General features: G+C 43.5%; 1 protein-coding gene across 8 annotated transcripts in view; it reads right to left on the reverse strand.

The window, feature by feature from the left end:
• Positions 1-464: 464 nt before the first annotated feature.
• Positions 465-21,499, reverse strand: part of celf3b (cugbp, Elav-like family member 3b) — a 56,316-nt gene continuing 35,281 nt past the window's right edge. Inside the window, exons 4-15 of one of the 8 annotated variants that reach the window (XR_008963440.1) lie at positions 18,070-18,118; positions 5,951-6,079; positions 5,781-5,860; positions 5,527-5,670; positions 5,059-5,191; positions 4,810-4,956; positions 4,332-4,397; positions 4,161-4,250; positions 3,664-3,807; positions 2,936-3,072; positions 2,556-2,640; positions 465-1,152 (exon numbers count right to left, since the gene is read on the reverse strand). Coding sequence is in view for 7 of the 8 variants with exons in the window: in XM_057341018.1 (XP_057197001.1) it covers positions 2,945-3,072; positions 3,664-3,807; positions 4,161-4,250; positions 4,332-4,397; positions 4,810-4,956; positions 5,059-5,191; positions 5,527-5,670; positions 5,781-5,860; positions 5,951-6,079; positions 10,864-11,074 (1,272 nt within the window). In the remaining variant the exon portion in view is untranslated. Of the gene's footprint in view, positions 1,153-2,555; positions 2,641-2,935; positions 3,073-3,663; positions 3,808-4,160; positions 4,251-4,331; positions 4,398-4,809; positions 4,957-5,058; positions 5,192-5,526; positions 5,671-5,780; positions 5,861-5,950; positions 6,080-10,863; positions 12,055-18,069; positions 18,119-20,528; positions 20,676-20,873; positions 20,964-21,499 lie in introns of those variants that run through there. The other 7 variants (XM_057341021.1, XM_057341020.1, XM_057341022.1 and 4 more) reach the window with 7 other exon arrangements.

A 21,499-nucleotide genomic window follows, 5' to 3' on the forward strand; every position in this document is an offset into this window, starting at 1 on the left:
TCTCCTCTCTTTACAAACAGCAACCAGACTGGATGTATAACAGGGTACCTCATTATAGATGAAAATGAGACTTCTGATAAGATTAACACTAACTGATAAAATCTGTTGAGTGTCAGCCTGTGAGGAACACTGGATCCCTCTAGTGCCGTCTTAAATGTCTTTCACGTCATTCTTACTGTTGAGCCATCACATCTAATTTATTGCCTTTAGACAGAATCTACACATGGGAAGTGAGATTAATCAGTATTAATCTTTTTGAATGGTTACAAATCAATGCTGATGGTTTTTAAACCTTCATGGCTAGCACCTAAGTTTAACCTGTTTTTACAAAGTCACATTTTGTTGTTGTCACATTTAACACATCCCAAAGCTACTCTTAATAAATGTATTTACACATGAATTCTTGACACGTTATGTACAATACATTTATTTTATTTAAATTGTAAACAAATGTTTGATCAAAATATTCATAAATAAGACATAAATATCATCATTACAATTCCCATTTCAACAATTAACATTTAAAGATTTACAATTTCTGCAATGTGTTTCTGTATAAATAAAAACAAAAACACATCCCAAATCAGTTTTTGAGTTTTGTTTTATCTTTAAACGAATAAATTAATTGATAAACAAAATTGTAAATTTTAAACCTTGCCTGCACGTTCCAAGTGTATCGTATTTATTACGAAAAAGTAGAAATCTTATTTTTTTGTTTTACACGTAATAGTAATTGTAATTGTAACTATTGTCATCATTTGACTGTAAACTATTATTTTTTACATCATTTATTTTAAGCTAAATTATGTAAACTGATTATAGTTATTTTACTGTGGATGGTATTGTCTGTGTCTCCTACACTTTGTTCTGTATGAATAGTGATATTGTTTTACAGATATGAAGGTCTATATAGGCATATAGTATTTTATGGGTTAAATCTTAGCACACAATCATTTTCTGCCTTCAGTTTAACTGAGATAATACCACTGACAGCAATTGTGTGTGCATGTGTTTAAATTAGTGTGATTTATGTACATATTCTTTAATGTTTTATTTTTGCACAGATGTGGAAGTGCCGAGATGACAATCATGTTCGCAGTTCAGTCTGTTCAGCTAAACGCCAAGTTGTAGTCTGTCTTCAGCATGTCCGTCCTGAGAAAGAGTGATACAGAGACACAGAAAAAGAGTGAGAGAGATATTACACTACATTGATGTTGTTTGTTCTGCACTTTGGTATGTCTGCTTACTGGATCCTCAAAAACTGCACAACGTCAGGCAAAAAGCAGAAATACTGATATCGACAGACCAAAATACAGCTTTCAGATCATCATCAGGGTCCCTCAATGGGTCATCTGTGACATGCTGACATGAACAATAAGTTTTAATCATCCCTCCAAAAATATAATATAGATATCAAAACCATTGTTATACATTGGACTAAACTTTTTTTTGTGATTATATAATTTATGAGTGGTACTCATTATTAAATTATATATTATTAAAAAATATATTATTTTATTTTGATGTTTATTTTTATTTGAATTAGCCAGTAAACATCAAATTTACATAACTACATGATTAAAGATACGAAATCAAACCTAAAATGTAAAATATGTAATCAGATGTCACACATTTTATTTTGCCACATGTAAACACGCATACCATCGAATGTGCTATTATCTTTAAATACACACTGGCCATGCAAGTCACTGTGAAGCTCAAGACTGTAGCATGTGTGCATTAAAAATATTTGTTTCATTGTTTTCATAATTGCATAATTGTGTTGTTAAAATGATTGTAATGTTGTGTATTTAAATGGGTTAGGGTCAGATTCGCCTTCACGTGTGGTTCTTGTTGCAGCCAACATGCATCACTCTATGGTTTCAGCTGGAACAGAGGAATTCTGGGTAAACTCGCTTTTAACAGAAATATTTCTTTACCTCTGTGACATTTGCACAGATAACAAATAAAATGTCAGTAAAAGTTCATTCTATCGTGCCGTTTAACAAATTTCCCCCAGAATTCCTTTGTTTTCTCCATTCACCACCAAGCATTGTGCTCAACCAGGATCACCACACTTTCACAGTCAGACACTGAGGTAGGTCCACAATGAGTCTTTAAAGTTAATAATCTAAAAATTCAAAATGACATCATGTACATTACTCTCAAATCTTATGTTCATATTTAGTCAGAACAAACGGCTAAAACCTGCCGAAGCTGGGTGTCTGGTTTAAACTGGTCTCCCAGTCTGGTTTTAGCTGATTAAGCAGGATGGTTAGAACACTTGTAGGGCTGTTCAAACTTAAATCACAATGCGAGTCTGGTTAATAAATCATCAAAGAAATGTTTTGTTATAGCTCACACACAGTAATTGATCAGTGAGTGAGGTGTGAAAAATCAAAATCACAAATTCACCAAACACAATTCACCGTAGCCATGGCAACACACCATGCAGTCAAGAGCATGGCTGGTTGCCAAGTCAAAACAGGCAATCTCCAACGCAACCCATACACAGGCCATCACCAACGGCAACCAAAACAGGCCAAACCACTTACTACAACTTTAGCAGAAGATGATAATCGGTTGCTAGGTAACCATAGCCATGGGCTCTCCCATCATTTATGATTGGTCATTTGTACCCTGGAGTGTAGTTTGTGGTTTCAGAGAGAGAATACAAAGAGCATCATAAAAAGAAATAGGATAATATTACTTTATTATTCCTATACTTATTTACAAGCTTATTATTTATTTATATTTATAAATATTTTAACCTATACTGTATTTATTTACTTTCCACCTTACAGTTTCATCTTAATCCCTTTCTTTACTTCTCAAATTGCTCAGTTCTCTCCTTCTTTATCTAAAGCTTTTTCTCCTTACAGCGCTCTCTCTTTTTTTTTTACCTCCCCTCTTCCCTTCACGTCTCCTTCCTCACCTGTCTTTCTCAGTAGGGTCTGTTAGCATCTTTTGGCCTTTTCAGCTGCACTTTGAGCCTCTTCATGCCAAACTGAAATCCGTTCATGGCCTGGATGGCTGTCTGAGCACTCGTTTGGTTGTCAAAACTCACAAAGCCTAAAGAGAGATAAAAATAAGGTTAATAATAAAAATATTCGAACATGAAAACCCAGAGAAAGAAAAAACTAGACATTTACATATTTGGAATAATATGGAAAGTAATACTTTATATCTATATTGTCTTAATACCTTATAGTTAAAGTGATAGTTCATCCAAAAAATAAAGTTCTGTCATCATTTACTCACCCTCTTGTCATTTCAAACCTGTATGACTTTCTTTCTTCCACTGAACACAAAAGAAGATATTTTAAAGAAAGTTGTTAACCGAACGGCAGCAGCACCCATTGACTTCTATTGTATGAAGACAAAACCAATGCAAGTGAATAGGAGCCGTCCCTGTTTGGTTAACACCATTCTTCAAAATATCTTCTTTAGTGTTCTGCAGAGGAAAGAATGACATGAGGGTGAGTAAATGATGACAGAATTTACATTTTGGGTGTACTATCACTCTAATACATGCAGCAGCTGGGTGATACAATATGACAATATATCTCACGTAGTTAGTGATTCAATTTTCTTCTAGTTGGATTTTTATTGGCTGTTTTATTGTCTGCTGAAATTTGGTGTGATGAGCATTTTGATTCTCACCGAAGCATTTGCTCTGATTGGTGGCTCGGTCCACAAACACTTTGGCAGAAATGACATTACCGAACGGTAGAAACATCTGCAGCATTTCTGAGTCAGTAAACTCCTGAGGCAAATGATAAACGAAGATATTGCAACCCTCTGGACCTGCAACACAAACACAAATTAGACTGAACATCAGACATAATCATAAAACATTTACAGTTACAGACCATTTTCAAGGGTAGTTTTATTTTTGTGTACTGTAGGCACAGACTGTACATAAAAGTGCATGAAGTTTAAGAATGAAAGAAAAATCTTAAATGTTTTTGCTATTCCTGTTTTATCCCCCTACTCTGAATGTTCTGAATGGCTTCCAAAAGCCATTTTAAAATCTTATAGTAGTTAGTAGGTTTATGTAAATTGACATCAATAAAACATCAACAGTTTTTGGATCGAAATTTGCTCTACTCTTAGAAAGTACCATACACTTGACACAAAACTTTTTTGCAGGAAATCACCTTCTCGCTGTTGCTGGGGTTGCTGAGCGACCAGGGTAGGTTGCTGAGGAAACTGTGGGCTGATCAAGCCATATGCAGTCGGGTATGTTGCTGTGAAACGCAGAGAGATTCTGCCTGAGCAACAATGACTGAGGTTGCACAAGTTCATAAGAGATTCAGTTGCTCAGTTACCTGTGTAATGCTGCATTCCTGCATATGCCTGCTGGAGAGGATCTAACGCTGCCACTGGACTCTGGACTGGAGAGAAAATGTGCATATTTAGCCACAAGGTGTATGTGCGTGGCTTTGCAAAACTCACAGCCGAGTTGGTTTCTGAAAGATTCTGATGGATTGACCCAAGTCAAAAGAGTTCATCCCTGGTTCTCTAACACCGTGTCTATACCGGACACGACATGACAAAATACATTAGAAACGCATTAGAACCCATTATAATTTTTAATTTGGTCCACACTGGATGCCTGTCCCATCCGGTGTAGACATGGTGTAAGTTCATTCTCATACAGAAGTCTGTATTTTATGCCCTTTTAATCCTATGCCTTTGTGTAGGAAAAATTCTTATGCCTTGAAATTTTTTGAGGTCATCTCAAATTTATTTAAAAAAATTCAAGCAATCATTCCACAAAGCATTACAAACAGTATTTGTTCCCACCATGATATGAATGAATGGGATAGCTGTAGATATCAGCTGCTGGCTGTCCATTGGCTAATGCTGGTACAGGACTGTAACCGTTGACTCCAACTGGTGGAGGCAGAGCAGACACAGGTGATGCTGCAATAGTAGGCGGTGTGTTTGTACCTGTGTTTGTAAAATCAATCACAAAGCAGGAAAGGTTTTAAACTCATCAATTCCTCAAAGCCCCCACATTTACAAGTAAATAATGTCAGGGTGGTTTATTACCAGAAGTCATTGGCGTGATGGGTGTGGCTATGATGCCGTTTGCGGTGAGTGCTGCCATCTGCTGCATCTGCACAGCAGTTGCGACCGGCGACAAATAGGCAGATTGTGTCATTAATGCCTGCTGCTGAACCAGCTGAGAATAATAGAGAGATAGACTTTTTTCAATCTATATTTAAGATAATTTCACAATAAACAACATTAACTGTTCACTACAACAAAAATACAAACACCAAACAGATTTAAAAGTATTTGTAATTTGTAGTATATGGAACAACCACAAGCAAAACATAAAAAATCTTATTTATTCAATTTATCTTGCTCTCTTGTTTTGCCTTTTACTTTTGCTGTAGTCTAGCAGTTTGAGCTTGTCAGGTTTAATTGTTATTTAATTGTGATTTTAGCGATTTTAGAGATATCATGACTGAAACAGCTGCCCAGAGGCAGCTATAAAGAAACCTCTTTCCTTACTGCTTGTGTGTAGGCATTGTATCCATTTAAGTTGAGCGTCATTGGACTGAAGATGCCCGGCTGGGAGGACACCTGCTGCATGCGCCGACAAGCTCTCTCTTTCTCTGTGTCTGCAAACTTTACCACCAGACTGGAGGAGGCACCCTAAAGACAGGCAGAAAAACAATGCTTCAGAGAAGAAAGGACAGGAGAGAAAAAGAAAAGACAAAAGAGGAAAGGAGAGGAAAGGAAAGAAAAGAGGCAGGCAGACTCACAGGTAGTGTGCGAGTCCCATGCAGACTGTTAACAGCAGACTGAGCCTCCACATGACTATGGAACTTCACAAACGCACAACCTGCCAAAACAAGAAGCTGTTAGTACAACCCGATTGTGTTTTTTTGTTGTTAATAAACATTTGGATTATAGATGATGTGTTTTAAAAGACCTTTGCTGGTGCCATCCGGTCCTCTGAGCACTGTGCATTCTTCTATAGTGCCAAACACTTCAAAAATCTTCCTCACATCCTCATCAGTCTGTTGCTTTCCCAGCATCCCCACAAACAGCTTCCTGTCTTCTGAACAGAGAGAAAGAAATGGTCAGAATCAACAAATTGTTACATATCGAATGAGAATGCGCTTATTATTAATACGAAACCTGACACACTGAACTGACTGTATACTTTTTCTTGCTTGGTTTAACTTTAGGAACAGGGTCACTTTAGTCACTGATATTTAATCTGTCTGATATTTTACACATTTGAAACTTGCATTTTTTTAATGGGCTATTTCACTGCACTTTGTATATTCTCAAGGCCTCCGATCCGGGCAGGGGCGGACTGGGAAGCAAAAAACGGCCCTGGAGTTTTCGTCCCACATCGGCCCTTAACCATTTTTGTTGACCGGGGGGCGGGGGGATGTTTGATTGCATCGGCCCTCCACCATTTCTGTCGACGGGGGGGGGGGGTGGATGTGGTGGGGTGGAGGTGACGTGTCATTGCGTTACATGTATACGTGTCCGTCTCGCTTATACCTTCGCGTTGCGTGCATTCGCATTAATAACGTACGTCTGTCCGGCCCAAGCATCCATTCCGGCCCCATACTTTAGCGGCCCACCGGGAAAAGTTCTGATACTCCAGATGGCCGTAACGTCCCTGGTTGTGGCCGTAGGCCATCGGTGGGACGTCCGTTCTGGACTTTGACAGAATGTCCTACTGGCAGTGGCGTAACTTTGTTTTGAAAAGTGGTGGGGACAAAGACGACACAAACAATACTTTAATAAATTGTTTCTGTAAGAACTCGTTGGGAATATTCATGGACGTCACAAGCGCGAAACATGTAGGTGACTCCTCTAGAAAACAGTATAAAAACTGTGCCGCTTTATCGATGGCTTCAGTGGAGTAACGTTAGTGCGAAAGACGCGAGACAAATAATATTGACACTGTCGTGAAGCAGGTACGAATCCGCTGAACTCAATATTCTAAATTTTCACATATCAGATCTGCTTCCATTTGTTTTTAAACTATATCATGTTTTCATCAATATATATAATTTAAAGCATGCTGTGCTTTATTATATGTAAGGATGGCTGTTGCCGTATGTAATTAAACGTATTAATTCGTGATGAAACAAAAACTACTGAAACGAATGTGTGTTTCCCCCATGTTAAAATTTTGGTGTTTGACAACCCCCTGCTAATAAGGACAAACATTCAAGTATACAGGGGAAACAGATGGAAAATAATATCTTTAAAAAATCTTATTTTCACTAATTACTATGGGCATTGCCTGATAGGCTACAAATATACAACAAACTTTCTAAATTTTGTTTTGAACTCATGAAACTACAAAGTTGTGACTTTTTCCATTTATTGGAGTTTTCTATCAAGTATCAAATGTAATTAATCTTGCAATAGGCGATAGCAACCGCATGTTGAGAACAATAAGGACGAATATATGGCACCAACGTGCAATTAAGCGCAAAATGTTTGGTACATGTATGACTTGAGCAGCCATTTTCAAATATTTTCATCATTTTATTAAAAATAAATACCTTTACAATCTGATATGTGACAGGGAAAAAGTTCAGCAAACAGCAATCCCGAACCTACGACGACATGAAGTAAGTAATACATGCTTTACGCTCTACGCCACCGGAGCAGTTAATTTTCGTGAGCCTTTCTTACATTTTGTCTATTCCAATCTGAAACTGATGGGCGGAGTTAGTATAAATAGCCTCTGCTTACAAAGCGGGCTACTTGCACGGTAAATAGACGCTCCGTATTTTTTATTTCTTACAATAAGTGGTGGGGACAAAATTGACTTTGGCAAAAAGTGGTGGGGACATGAATCACCCATCCACCCGCAAATTACGCCTATGCCTACTGGTCAATCTGTCTGTCATACAATACCAAATGTTATCTACTTAAATGGGGGAAGATGTCATTATTGTGATTAACAATTAAATCTGACCTCAGCATGTTCCAATCAAGTTTGTTGCCCTGTTAAAAACTGGGCAAAAACGATTAATTAATTTAATTTGTGAAAGAGTTAATATTGATTATAATAACAGGGCAATCATTATTGAAGGGAAGGTGAATTTTGTCAATTAATTTCAAAATTATTTTGTTGTGCCCCAAAGCTGACTGAGTCTTGGAAGTGGTCAAAATCAAAAATGTAAAATGTTACGTATGTTAAATTCCCAAACGTATATTAGCAATGAGTAAAATATGAATGAGTGGGTAGCCTAATGAAACAGATAAATTAGCTAGCTAAGCAGGCAGTATGAAAATGAAAAGAAAACACTGGTTGGAAAAATTAAATTTAAGATTGGGTTACAACCATTTAATATATTCAGTTTTACTTTAAAGCTCAACAGAGCATGGGAGAATATTCATATTCTAGGTTAGAAAGGAAAATTTGAACTCTTTTTTTCGCACTTCCTTTCACGTTATGCTCCACACCCCAGTCCAACAGGTGGCACTGTGGCAGTAATGCCCGTAAGATGATAAATTTCTTTCAAGCAGGAAATGCGCCGGATATGCTTTGAAGGTGAGAGCCGAGACGGAAAAGAGGAAGCACTTGGGAGCTCATCGTCGAGGATCAACTTTGATTGGAATCGGAATAATCCTGTCCGGTAAATTGGCGGATCAGCAACAACTGTACAGTGAACGTAATCATCATAGGTGACACTTCGGACGGAGATAGTGATAATATGGCATGGCAGGATGTAAATAGAAAGAGGAAAGATAGGAATAATAGTTCTGGAAGTTCAGTCTCCGCCGGATTGGAGGTGAACGATATGGTTAATAAAGCAAAGGCTAGTGAGAAAAAGGAGGGTGAAGAAACTGATTGGAAAGTGATGATAACGTTTAAAAATGAAGGAGGGCATTACCATCCACTTAAACTAACAAAGGCAATTGAAAAAGAAATGGCCAAAATCAAGTTTGCAAAATATTTGAGTAATAAGAGGCTTCTGATTTTTGCTAAAGATCAACTACAAAGGGATTAATTGCTTAAAGCAAAAACTTTGAATGAAGAAAGGATTAGTGCTCATATCCAAGTGGAATGCAGCAAAACTCAGGTGTTATTTATGATGTTCCATTGACAATGGAAATGGATGAGATAATACAAGAAGTAAAAGGAGGAAAAGTTGTAAAAGCCACAAGACTACAAACACAAAGAAATGGTGTGAGAGCTGATAGCTTTTCAGTAGTCCTAGAGTTTGAGCAAGTGTTACCCAAAAGAGTAAGAATGGGATACATGAGTTATGATGTCAGAGAATTTATTCCTGCTCCCTTGCACTGTTTTAAGTGTCAAAGAATGGGACACACGGCAGGACAATGTAAAGGAAAGCAAAGATGTGCAAGATGTGGAGGAGAACACGATTATGGAAAATGTGGTCAAGATGAAAAAATAGATGTTGTAATTTTTTTTGGGGGGGACACAGTGCAGCTTTTGGAAGATGCCCAGTTAAAAAACAAGCCAGAGAGGTGCAGAAATATAAAATAACAAACCAGGTGTCCTATTCTGATGCAGTTAAAAAAGTGAAGGAGAGTGTGATAAAAGAATCTAGTACTGCACATAAGAAAATCTCCTGGGATCTAACCCATGACCTTGGCATTGCTAGTGCCATTCTCTAACCACTGAGCCACAGGAAAGCTAGCCCCAAGCCTTTACTGTCAGTCTATAGCTCGGCACACAGTTCAATTAAATAACCGGCCATGCAGCAGCAGTGGCTAAAACAAAAGAAATCTCTATTCTTCCATACACAAAATGGACACAAAGCCATAGCATATTAATTCCATTGCCATTTGAAGACATGTTTTCTGATAGCTGTTTGCAAATACTTCAGTTGTTGCAATGTTTACAAACATTGCCATGAACGCATGTGTATTTTTTAACTGTAATCTTTGCACTCTGTACATTCAGGTCAATGCCAAATGTGTTTTTAAAGCGGTTTGGGAAGCAAATAATGGATAGGTAATAATGATAAAGGCACAGTTTAACTACTTACTATGCAAATAAGTTCCACACAGAGAAGAAAGGATTGGCCAAAGTCTGTGGGTCCCCTCTGACATAAACAACCAACCGCAGCCATGGAGCAGGAATATTATATTACCAACCAAACCTCTTTCCAGAGGCATTGCTGTATTCTATCAGTTTATGTCTTAGTTACCTGGTTTACATAACTGATTATCTGGTTTTGAACAAATACTGTAATTACTTATTGTCCTAATGTTCAATCCAGTCACCTGTATCTTCTATTCTTTACACTTTACATTTACGCATTTTGCAGACACTGTTATCCAAAGCATTATACTATACATTTTTATCAGAGTATGTGCTATCCCTGGGATCAAACCCACGACCTTGGCGTTGCCAGCACCATGCTCTAACCACTGAGCTACAGGAAAGCTGAGTTTAAATAAATTCTATTCTATTGGTCATAAAGTAGGAATCTTGCAAAAACTTTCGTTCGATCATTATCTTCCTCCAATTTACAAATTTTCTAATCTATTTTGGATTATTCATACTGTTGAGGGGAAATTAGCTGATGCCCCGAGATAAAAGAAGAAAGGGGTTATCTGATACACACACTTGAAGTAACGTGCGACCACTCAATATCTCTAGTGAAAAAAATTGAGTTAAAATAACATAAAAATCTTGGGAATAAAATCTACAAATTTTGGTTGTTAAAATTTGAATTATTTTGTTTGAGTAATTTTAATTGAACAAATTAAGTAAATCCAACTTAATGTTACTATTTTAAACCCATTTAAATTGGTCAAATTAAGTTTACTTATTTATTACTTATTTATTTTGTGTTGAGACTCCATAAATAGTTTTTTAGATATAACTACCTTGGCAGTTGATCGTCTTGGTTACGGATGTAACCTCGGTTCCCTGTTGGAGGGAACGAGACGTTGTGTCGAACCGACAGAATGGGGTTTGTCTTGAGAATCTATCATCTTCTGAGTATTTAGAAAAGGCCAATGAAAATTGGCGAATGAAATTTGCATGCCGGGCTCCTCCCCGGATGTCCGGGTATAAGAGGGAAGCCGGCGTGCTCATTCATTCACCTTTGGTCTGAGGAGCCTAAAGCATCCTCCCCCGACCGCTGGGGTGGGCGGCCAGTGTTGTGGCATGAGGGACACAACGTCTCGTTCCCTCCATCAGGGAACCGAGGTTACATCCGTAACCAAGACGTTCCCTTTCTGTCGGTCTCTCGACGTTGTGTCGAACCGACAGAATGGGGTTCCTATGGAAAACGCCACAGCACTGAGCCGCGTCACAATCTCTGCGGAGCGACGTTGACTGGCCTGGGCGAGTCAGACGAACACGCTAGCGCGAAATTATGACCTTCCAGTGGAGAGGAAGGGGGACCCAGAGCTTTCCACAAAAAGTTGGGAAGCCCCCTAACGCCGGCCGTCACGGGCGGAGGCCTGATTCTCTAAATGGCGAGAAGCCGCCCGGCACCGTACGGGCCACTGGGTAAGCATTATTCCCCCCTGGGGGGGAAAAACGCTGCAGAGGCCACTACCTACCGTAGGGAGGAATTAGTGGAGACACCACATGGTCTCACCATCAGGGGAGAACTCATGGGAGGAATGTGCGGACTGCAGGAGTTAACCGCAAGGTGGGAGTCCACCTGGGGAGGTCATGGGTTGCCAAGGTGGGAACCATTCATGAGGATACATCAGACGGAACAGCCCACGGAGGGGGGGTTACCACGTCTGGAGCACTAGGTCCGGTTAGAGCTATGTGGGAGATAACTCAACTGTTCCCCGGCCTAAGGGGGCAGGGCTGCTCTGCCCAGCCTGTCCCCTGGAAGGGTGCTTAGTGATGGATGGAATGCCTGTTCTTTACCCGAGGGGAAAGAAGTGAGGCGGGATCGCCACTGCTCCCCCCGGAGGGGGAAGGGCTTCCGCAGGCGTATGCCCTACCGGCTGCCGGTCCCACACCTTGCCAGGATGCGGGCTGACACCGGTTCCGCGCGTAGGTATTAGAACCTCACGGAGTTGTTAGGCATAGCCCAACCCGCAGCTCCGCAGATGTCTGCCAGAGAGGCGCCCTGAGCCAGCCACGAGGGGTGTGCCTCACCCCCAACGGGCAGGAAAAGAGATCGGTATGCCCTAACGAGGGCATCCACGATCCAGTGCGCCAGCCTCTGTTTGGAGACAGCCCTCCTGCTGACCTCCGAAACAGACAAAGAGCTGCTCAGAGCTTCTGGGCTCTGCGTGCGGTCCAAGTAGAGGCGCCGTGCGCGTACTGGACACAACACGGATAGGTTGGGTCTTCCTCCCCGGTGGGGAGCGCCTGCAGGTTCACCACCTGGTCTCTCGGGAGAGTGGTGGGAACCTTGGGCACGTAGCCGGGGCGGGGTCTCAAGATAACGTGAGAATCCCGGCCCCGAGTTCTAGGCAATCTGTGGACACGGAGGGTGCTTGTAGATCCCCTACCCTCTTGGAGGTGAGCGCCATGCGGAAAGCCGTCTTTATCAAGACTGAGAAAGAGCGGCAACCCCGAGAGGCTCGAAGGGGGCGGGGCCTCTTGAGGCCCGCCACCTAGGTCGCAAGAGGGTACGGAGCGCGGGTAAGGTGGTCACCCTCTCGCGCCCCTTAGGAACCTAATGACCAGGTCGTGCTGTCCCAGAGGCTACCCAGCACTTGGGTCATGATGAGCGGCCGTAGCGGCTACATACATTCCCAGTGTGGAGGGGGAGAGGTTACTCCCCCGTCTCTCTTGAGGACGGGACAGCTCGTACCCGACCGAGCAACTCCGCGGGTCTTCTCGCCGAGAAGAGCACCAGGACGAGAAGAGGCGCCACCTATGGGCGTATAGCCGCCCAGTGGCCGAAGCCCTAGCCTGAGTGACGTCCCAACCGGACCGGGGGTGGGTCACTCAGGATCTCCTCGTCCCGTCCAGACATGGAGACCAGGTTTTGCCTGGGATGCCGTAACGTGCCCCTTCCCCTGGGGAAGCTGTCCGCCAGGGGGAGCGGCCAGGGGGGAGTTGTTGTCAGAGCCTCAGCTCCGAGAACCAAGTCCTGGTTAGGCCGAAGGGGCGTAACTAGTACCACTTGATGCTCCTCTTCCCTGGCCTTGCACAGGCCCTGTGCAATGAGGCTCACTGGGGGGAAGCGTACTTCCGCTTGTCCCGCGGCCAGCTGTGCGCAAGGGCATCCGTGCCGAGGGTCCTCGGACAGGGAGTACCCAAGCGGACAATGGGAGGAGTTCGGGGAGGCAACAGGACCACCTGTGCCTGGCCAAACTGCCCCCAAATGAGCCGGCTGCGCGGGGAGGGAGTCGCCACTCTCCGCAAGGCGTCAACTGACGAGAGAGCACATCGGCTGTCTGGTTCAGGACGCCTGGGATGTGTGTGGCTCGCAGGGAGCTGATCACCTGCTGACTCCAGAGGAGGAGGCGTCGGGCGAGTCATGTTAGCTGCTGTGAGTGAAGAATACGCCACAGCAGCTGTGCTGTCCGACCGGACCAGCACGTGCTTCCCTGCACGAGAGGAAGTCCCTCAATGCAAGTAGCACAACCCACAACTCTAGGCAGTTGAATGCCAACGCAGGCGGGGGCCCGTCCACCGCCCCGACACTGCTTGCCCGTTGCACACGGCACCCCTTAGGGTGTGTCGGCAGAAAAGCGTGTGACCAACGCCTGCTGCCGGTGTGCCACGCTCTCCAAGGAACTTGACTCTGCCGCCAGTGTTGGAGCGGTCGTATATGCATCGACCCGAGGGGGGGCCACCCCCGCCGAGGATGCCATGAATCCCAGGAGCCTCCTGTTACAGGGGGACCGCTGACTGTCTGATCTCAGGCAGTTCAACACTGACCGGGCGCGCTAGTCCTCGCGCCCCCCCCTGGGGGTGAGCGGGGCCGCCCGTGAGGACAGAGTCGAGTTCCATACCGAGAAAGAGGATGCTCTGCACCGGGGAGAGCTTGCTCTTATCTCAGTTGACCTGTGGCCCCACCGATCTAGGTGCCGGAGCACCAGGTCCCTGTGTGTACACCACAGATCTCGAGAGTGTGCCCAAACTTGAGCCAGTCGTCGAGATAGTTAGTACCCGCACACCTCCTTCCCAACGGGGAAGGAGGGCGGCTTCCACGACCTTCGTAAAGACTCGTGGAGACAGGGACAGACCGAAGGGGAGGACCCTGTACTGATATGCCCGTCCCTCGAACGCGAACCGTCGGAACGGCCGAAGTCGAGGGAGGATCGAGACATGAAAGTACGCGTCCTTTAGGTCGATTGCCATGAACCAGTCCTGACGCCTGACGGACGCCAGGATGCGCTTCTGCGTGACCATCCTGAAAGGCAGCTAGTGTAGGTGCCTGTTCAGAACACGCAGATCTAAGATAGGGCGCAACCCTCCGCCTTTCTTAGGGACAATGAAGTACGGGCTGTAAAACCCGCTGAACACCTCGGCCGGTGGGACGGGCTCGATCGCTCCCTTCACCAGAAGGGAGGCGACCTCCGCCCGAAGTACGGGGGCATCCCTGCCTCTGCCTGAGGTAAAAGGACGTCCCGGAACTTGGGCGGACGTGTAGCGACTGAATCGCGTAGCCGAGACGGATCGTCTTCCTCAACCCGCCTGACAGTCTGGGGGCTCCCAGAACTGTGACAGGGGACTAGAGGTTGATCTGCTTCATCGCCCCCGCGGAGGGTGGTTCGATGGCTAGCAGTACGGATTCCTTGCCAGGGGAGGCCCCCCGGGGAGGAGATCGGCTCTGCCATATTTCCTGCCTGGCGACTGCGCAGCTCAACGCACTGTCTGACTGAGAGTGCTGAGGGCTGGTGTTTATACTCGACATTGCGCTTTGCCATGACGCAACGTCGAGTTTGCCGTTCACCGTCGTGCAGAGGGTGAGAGCGGCTGAGGTAACCCAGAGAGAGAGGAAACTCTCCTTTTTGAGAGTAAGTGGGCGCCAGCCCCCCAGAGGGGGCCAGCAGATGGAGGGACGGGGCAGGAACCGTCCCTATCCGACCTACCAGCGCTGTGGCTGGGGTCGGGCCCAATGGTAGCCTCGATCCCCCTGAGGTGATCCCATGACAGCCGCTGCCCGCGGCTGCTGATGGGGCGATGGTCTCCTCTTCGCTGTCTCCTCCAGGTCACTGGAGGGCGTTGAAGAGGACCAGGGCTGCTGGGAAGCAGACAGTGCACGGGACTCGACGGCCGAGGCGGCCGAGTTGCGGCACGGAGGACTGCTTTTTACTGTCGAGAACCCTCCACAGTAACACCAACCAGCCCCCCCTTGCGAGACGGGTACGTCGAGAAAGCGGACCTTCTCAGCGTTACTCATCTGCGCAAGGATTGGCCAGAGGAGTTTCTCATGGACCACAAGTGTGGACATCGTCCGACCCAGGGCCCGCGTGGTCACCTTGGTCGCCCGTAGAGCGAGGTCGGTGGCGGCGCGGAGTTCCTGCATAAGCGCTGGGTCGGTCTTACCCTCGTGGAGCTCTCTCAACGCCCTGGCCTGGCAGGAGCCATAGCGTGGAGAGAGGAGGCAGCTTGGTCCGCCGCAATGTAAGCTCTCGACACCAGAGATGCCGAGACACCACATGCTTTGGACGGGAGTCTAGGTCGAGCCCCCCCAGGTGGCCGCCACCTACGGGCACGAGTGCACCGCGGCGGCATACTCCACCTGGGGGACACCGACGTATCCTCCAGCTGTCTCAACCTCGAGGGAAGAGAGGGTGACAGAACTTTGTTTGACGTGAAACGTGCCGGGAAGGGGCGTTCCAGGTCTTACAAAGTTCCTCATGCACTTCCGGTAAACACGGCACTGGGGGCGGGCGCGGCTTGGAGCCGCGCTCAAACCCGAGGCGCCATGTAGCCAGCCGCGAGCGCCGGGAGAGGCAGTGCGGGCACTGCAACCCAACACTCACGGCGGCCCGGGAAAGCATGGCTGACATTTCGACGTCCGCTTCTTCCTGGGCTCGACCCCCCGAGGGAGGGAGCCCGAGGAATCGTCGGAGTCGGATGGCAGTACGTCACCCCCCGATGCTGCAAGAGACATCTCATCATCACGCATCGTGTCCGAATACGTGATTGAGGAATAAGACGGCGGACCGTCTCCTGGGGAACGGTCAGACGAGCGAGACGAGGTGTGAACGGTCCGTGAGCCCGTGGCTGGCGGATTATCGCTCACAGTAATCCTCATATCACCCTCGCTGCTTGCCATAGCGGACGGCAGGGCCGTAGTCCTGCCGCCACGGAACGGGGAGCAAACGAGGTGGTGGCTGAGTCCCGTGGGAACACAGCCACCTGTGACGCAACGTCTGAATCGTCACCGCCCGCAGTGCGGGCAGGACGTATCCACAACGTCTGCCCCAGCGTACTGGAAGCAGGCATTGTGTCCGTCCCCCTCCTCGATGAGTGTGTTGCACCCATGAGAACAGCGGGACAAGCCACGCTGGAGAAATTTGCTCTTTTAGAAAAGGAAATTTGCTCGAACACCTCCGGAACTGCCGAGACGCCCAGGGGAGAGTCACTGCAGGAAGGGACCGTCCGCTGTCCACGTCGTAGATTCCAGCAGAAAGAATGATCACCCAGATCGTAGAGAAGCTCATCAGATGCGTAGGCTCTGAAGAACAAAAGGTGAATGAATGAGCACGCCGGCTTCCCTCTTATACCCGGACATCCGGGGAGGAGCCCGGCATGCAAATTTCATTCGCCAATTTTCATTGGCCTTTTCTAAATACTCAGAAGATGATAGGTTCTCAAGACAAACCCCATTCTGTCGGTTCGACACAACGTCGAGAGACCGACAGAAAGGGAACTGTAGTTCCCAGCATGCTTTGTATCTGACTGCATTAGGAGATTCATTTTCCATATTAACTGTCATTTTAAGTGTTCTTCAGTAAAAAGAAAGACTTTGTTCATGTTTTTTGTTGATTTATCTTTGCGATTTAGCAGTTTTGGTATTATTTTTAAGTTTGGGTTTTTTAAGTTGTTACCATTGTTCAGAAGAGCGGTGCTTGTGCCTGGACTGAGGGAGGCACGATAATAGTCATGAAGTGTGTTATTTCATTTATTGAGCAGTAACTGTGCTAATGCCAGTACAGAGACCACAAGTCTCTTCTTACTTGACCATCTATGTTGTAAAAAAATAATATATTTCAATATGAAAGTAAGTGATCCATGAAGTTTGAGTTGGACACATATTTTTATTCTGCGTATTTTTTTTTTGTTTAAGTAACATTTACTTGATATTTTAACAAAAACAGATTTCAAACAGATTAATGTTCCTTATACAGTGTATGTATGATATTTTTCTATCTCAAGCCATTTGTCATTAAGGGTCCAGTGTGTCATTTTTGGGATGATCTATTGATATAAATGCAATATAATATACATAGGTATGCCTTCAGAGGTGTATTTAATAAGTAGAATTTACTTTATTCTGGTTTGTAAATTGTACTTGAATTATAGCAGCAAATTTTACTTAAAAATGTTCATGCAAATTGTTAACAGGATTTTATTAAGTAAATTCTACAAGTTTCTAGTGGAAGACTAGTGGAAGCTTTAAAGTCAAGGACCACAAGCCATCTGCTTGTCAAGTCTGACGTCACATACTACCAATCCTAACCTTTGTCTCCATAACAAAATCCCAGATGTCCAGACAGCGGTTCATTTTTACTATTTATTAATTAATGTCAGAGATTCTGTGATACTGTGTATACACTCTGAGTTCATAACAGTTGTGCATAAATGTGTGGTATGAATTAAATTGCCCATAATAGCTGCTTAAATGGTTGCCTCAATTAAGGAGGCTTGGACCCAGAAACAGTATTACTTACATCTTAAGGACTTAAGTGGATACTCATTTAGTAGTATTTATGGATTCATAACAAAATTTTGTGTCAGGTCTAATTCGATAGCTGTAGCTTACCTGGTATTTAAAAGTAAAACAGTTAGGTGAAACAGTAAGCTATGAATTATGAATAACTTGTCAAGGTAAAGAGAAATGCTGTGAACTGCAAAGACGGCACATTATAGTGACAAATGAGCATTTAATATGCCTAGCTGGATTATTTAGAGTAGAAACAGATGTTTACCTCCTCTTCCCTCGTTGTCTGCAGGCTTTACCTGAATGGGTCGATTCATCTGTAAAAACAAAATAAAAAAATCACTATTTTATGTATTACAAACACACATATTGTATACAATGTGTGGACATAAAAGCAAGTAAGCTATCTGATCAGGATAACACAGACACAGTGGATTACACAGTATTTTGTGTGAGTGAAAAAAAAGTGTTTGGAATCACTGCAAACACTGACAGTTATGAGACAGTAGGCCTAATTGATTCTCACTACTTCAGTGTATGTCCACTAGGGGGCCTCAACCAACTTCTAAGGGGTTCTCAAGAAAACATCATTTAACATTATAAAGACAAAAAATATTTGACAAAACGGGCATTAATTTAAGTATTAATATGAATCAATTAAAAAAAAAACATTTCTTAATTTATATTATATATTGGTTATATATATTTAGGCCATGCTCTTGAATATTTTATTAGGTAAAAATTTGGTGTATGGGCTAAATCAACCAGAACAACAGGTTAGTCAGAAAGGATAAAATAAATAAGATCAAAATTATTGTTGCAAAGAAATGAATCATCAGAGATGAAACCAAATATGCAGGAGAGAGAATACACACTCTAGTTTCCTAGAGAGTCACAACAAATTCATTTGAAGAACTTCACAGGTGCAGAAATGTGCTTACTGATAACGTGAAGTATAAAGACTGAAACATACACGAATAAGAGAAAGATGCAAATATACCACAAACAACACATTTCCTAGACAGCAAAACAAGGAAAGGAGACTGTGGTGAGAAAGAGAGCAGAAGAGTTTGAGAGAGACAGAGTATTAGCCTATTTTTATAGGATGATTGTAGAATGGCACATGCAACCAGATTATTTAATTAATAAGGCAGACACACAACAACAGAAAAAAACAATTTAATTACATTTTTATTCTTTGAATCTGAGGCTGAGATGTGCTCAATGAGTGCTGGTATTTGGACCAACAGCATTGGGACTTTTCACTCCTCTACATCACTTCGCCAGTAGGTGGTGACGTGACTGTATTTTTTTTGTAATTTACTGTGACTCGTTTGTTTAAAAACATAACATTTAATAGCAAAGTGATTTGTTTATAACAACCTGTATCAAGTGCTATGATGACAAAAATACATTCAGAGCTGTAGCATGTAAAAACATCATGCAAGCTAAGCATGATATGTGAATATATGAATAGATGATGTTGAATATAAAAAGCTGATATGTGACCTAACAACCCTGGTCATTTAAGTATTCAGAGGTGAAAAGCTTTTATTAATATACACAAGCACATTTTATTTTTTATTTCAAACAGATTAATGTTCCTTACACAGTGTATGTATGATATTTTTCTATCTCAAGCCATTTGTCATTAAGGGTCCAGTGTGTCATTTTTGGGATGATCTATTGATATAAATGCAATATAATATACATAGGTATGCCTTCAGAGGTGTATAAAGAGCTTACACAATGAAACATTATGTTTTTATTAGAATGAGCTATTTCTATCTACATACACCGTGGGTCCCCTTGCATGTAATTCGCCATGTTCTGTCAGCCGTCGTAGTGCTTCGAAAGGGAGGGGTGGAGTGAGCGGTTGGTTGCAATTCGCAACCTTGCCGGCCCCTAGATTTCACTGACTGGACCTTTAAAATTTAGCTGATGCTGTAGTCCAAAAGAATTTACAGTATTATTATAACATTTTCATTCTCTCTAGAGTACTCACTCACTCACTCACTCACTCACTCACTCACTCACTCACTCACTCACTCACTCACTCACTCACTCACTCACTCACTCACTCACTCACTCACTCACTCACTCACTCACTCACTCACTCACTCACTCACTCACTCACTCACTCACTCACTCACTCTGTTGTCATGGCAGCATGCTGTCAACATGCTAGACAAACAAAGATGCTTGTTGTCAGGGGCAATAGTTCAACTCAGCAGTAAATGAAAATAGATAGACAGCGGAGAGATGAACAATGCAGAATATAAAGAGGAGAATAAGAGCAGAGCAGAAGAAATTGTGAGTAGTGCTTATCTATGCGAAACTCAATGCCACAATACCCGGGCTGCGAGTTGTTGCTAGGTTGTTTCTATATGGTTCTTCTGGGTAGATGATAAGGTATTGCTATACAATATCCAACCCTATATGGGCAGTAATAATAGTAATGCTTAATTTAGCACTCGCCTTAGGAAGATGGATTAGGAGAGAGGTTACTCTTTGCTGTACTACACCCTTTTTTATGTTTCCCACATTGCTCAAGTTAAAACAGCTAATCAACACACACAAAAAATAATTTTGGGCAGAATCATCTGGCCTACACACTGTCAGCACCTTTTCATAATCCTAACAAATGAGTATTTCATTTAAACACATCCATTAACTCTCTCTCACACGCACAAATAGATTTACAAACCCTCTCTCATGTCTACTCACTCTCAAATGTGCCCGAGGTACACTATACACCAACATACGCACGCTCTGCAAATCTGGACCGCTGCAGTAATTCTGAAAGGATTTTTCATGGATTACAGAGTATTAAATCCAAGGATTATTCCATCAAATTGCATTCTCTATCAACAGCCTACACAGAGTCATTGGACTAAACCATAAACGGTTGGGAGGGGTGTCTGTTTGAGTTGTGAGCTTGCTATTGTTTTTACAATGTCTGGACTACAATAAACAACACAAATATACACAAAACAATCATAGGGTGATAGGAATATATGACATTTTTGTATTTCTTATATGTGTTTAAGAAGTATATTTGTATGTTCTTACCTTTCACTTGCATTTCTATTCTACATGAGTCACTTGCATCATGCTTGTTACCTAGCAACCTGCCATCTCCAACTCACCCGTATCTTTACAATAATCTCCCCCCTCCTGTTGGTAATGCATTCTCTCTTTCTCTGCTAGCTACTTTATGGCTACGTTCATATAGCACCAGAATACGGTTGTCAGTCCTGTATTTGAGTTCTTAATACGGTTGTGTTCACACGCAATTCGGTTATTTACGGGTGTGACAACCGTATTCTATAACCGAACTCACACCTTTAAATTTTCGGGATTCACAACCGTATTTGCGGAGAAGCCCTGCTGTGTCAACGGAATCGTACTGGACAACTAGCCCAGCGTTCCATTCCGAAGTGATCATCCCTATATCCTACTTCCTTCGAAGAGTAAATCTCTTTATGTGTAAACTCTAGAGGGAAAAACGCAATTGTATCTCCTAATGTGTCCATTTAAAATTCACTTGGCAAAAGGAGCAATAAAAACAACAGTGTGACGAGGGAGGCGGGACGAGAGCCGTGATGGGCTGGTGGCGCGAGTGATAATGAGTGTCAGCTGTGCGTTACACCGGTCTCGCATCTCTCATGGAGGAGCTTCGCCTCCCTCATCACAAA

The sequence above is a fragment of the Triplophysa rosa genome, linkage group LG8 (genome assembly GCF_024868665.1).
Source record: "Triplophysa rosa linkage group LG8, Trosa_1v2, whole genome shotgun sequence".
NCBI lineage: Eukaryota > Metazoa > Chordata > Actinopteri > Cypriniformes > Nemacheilidae > Triplophysa > Triplophysa rosa.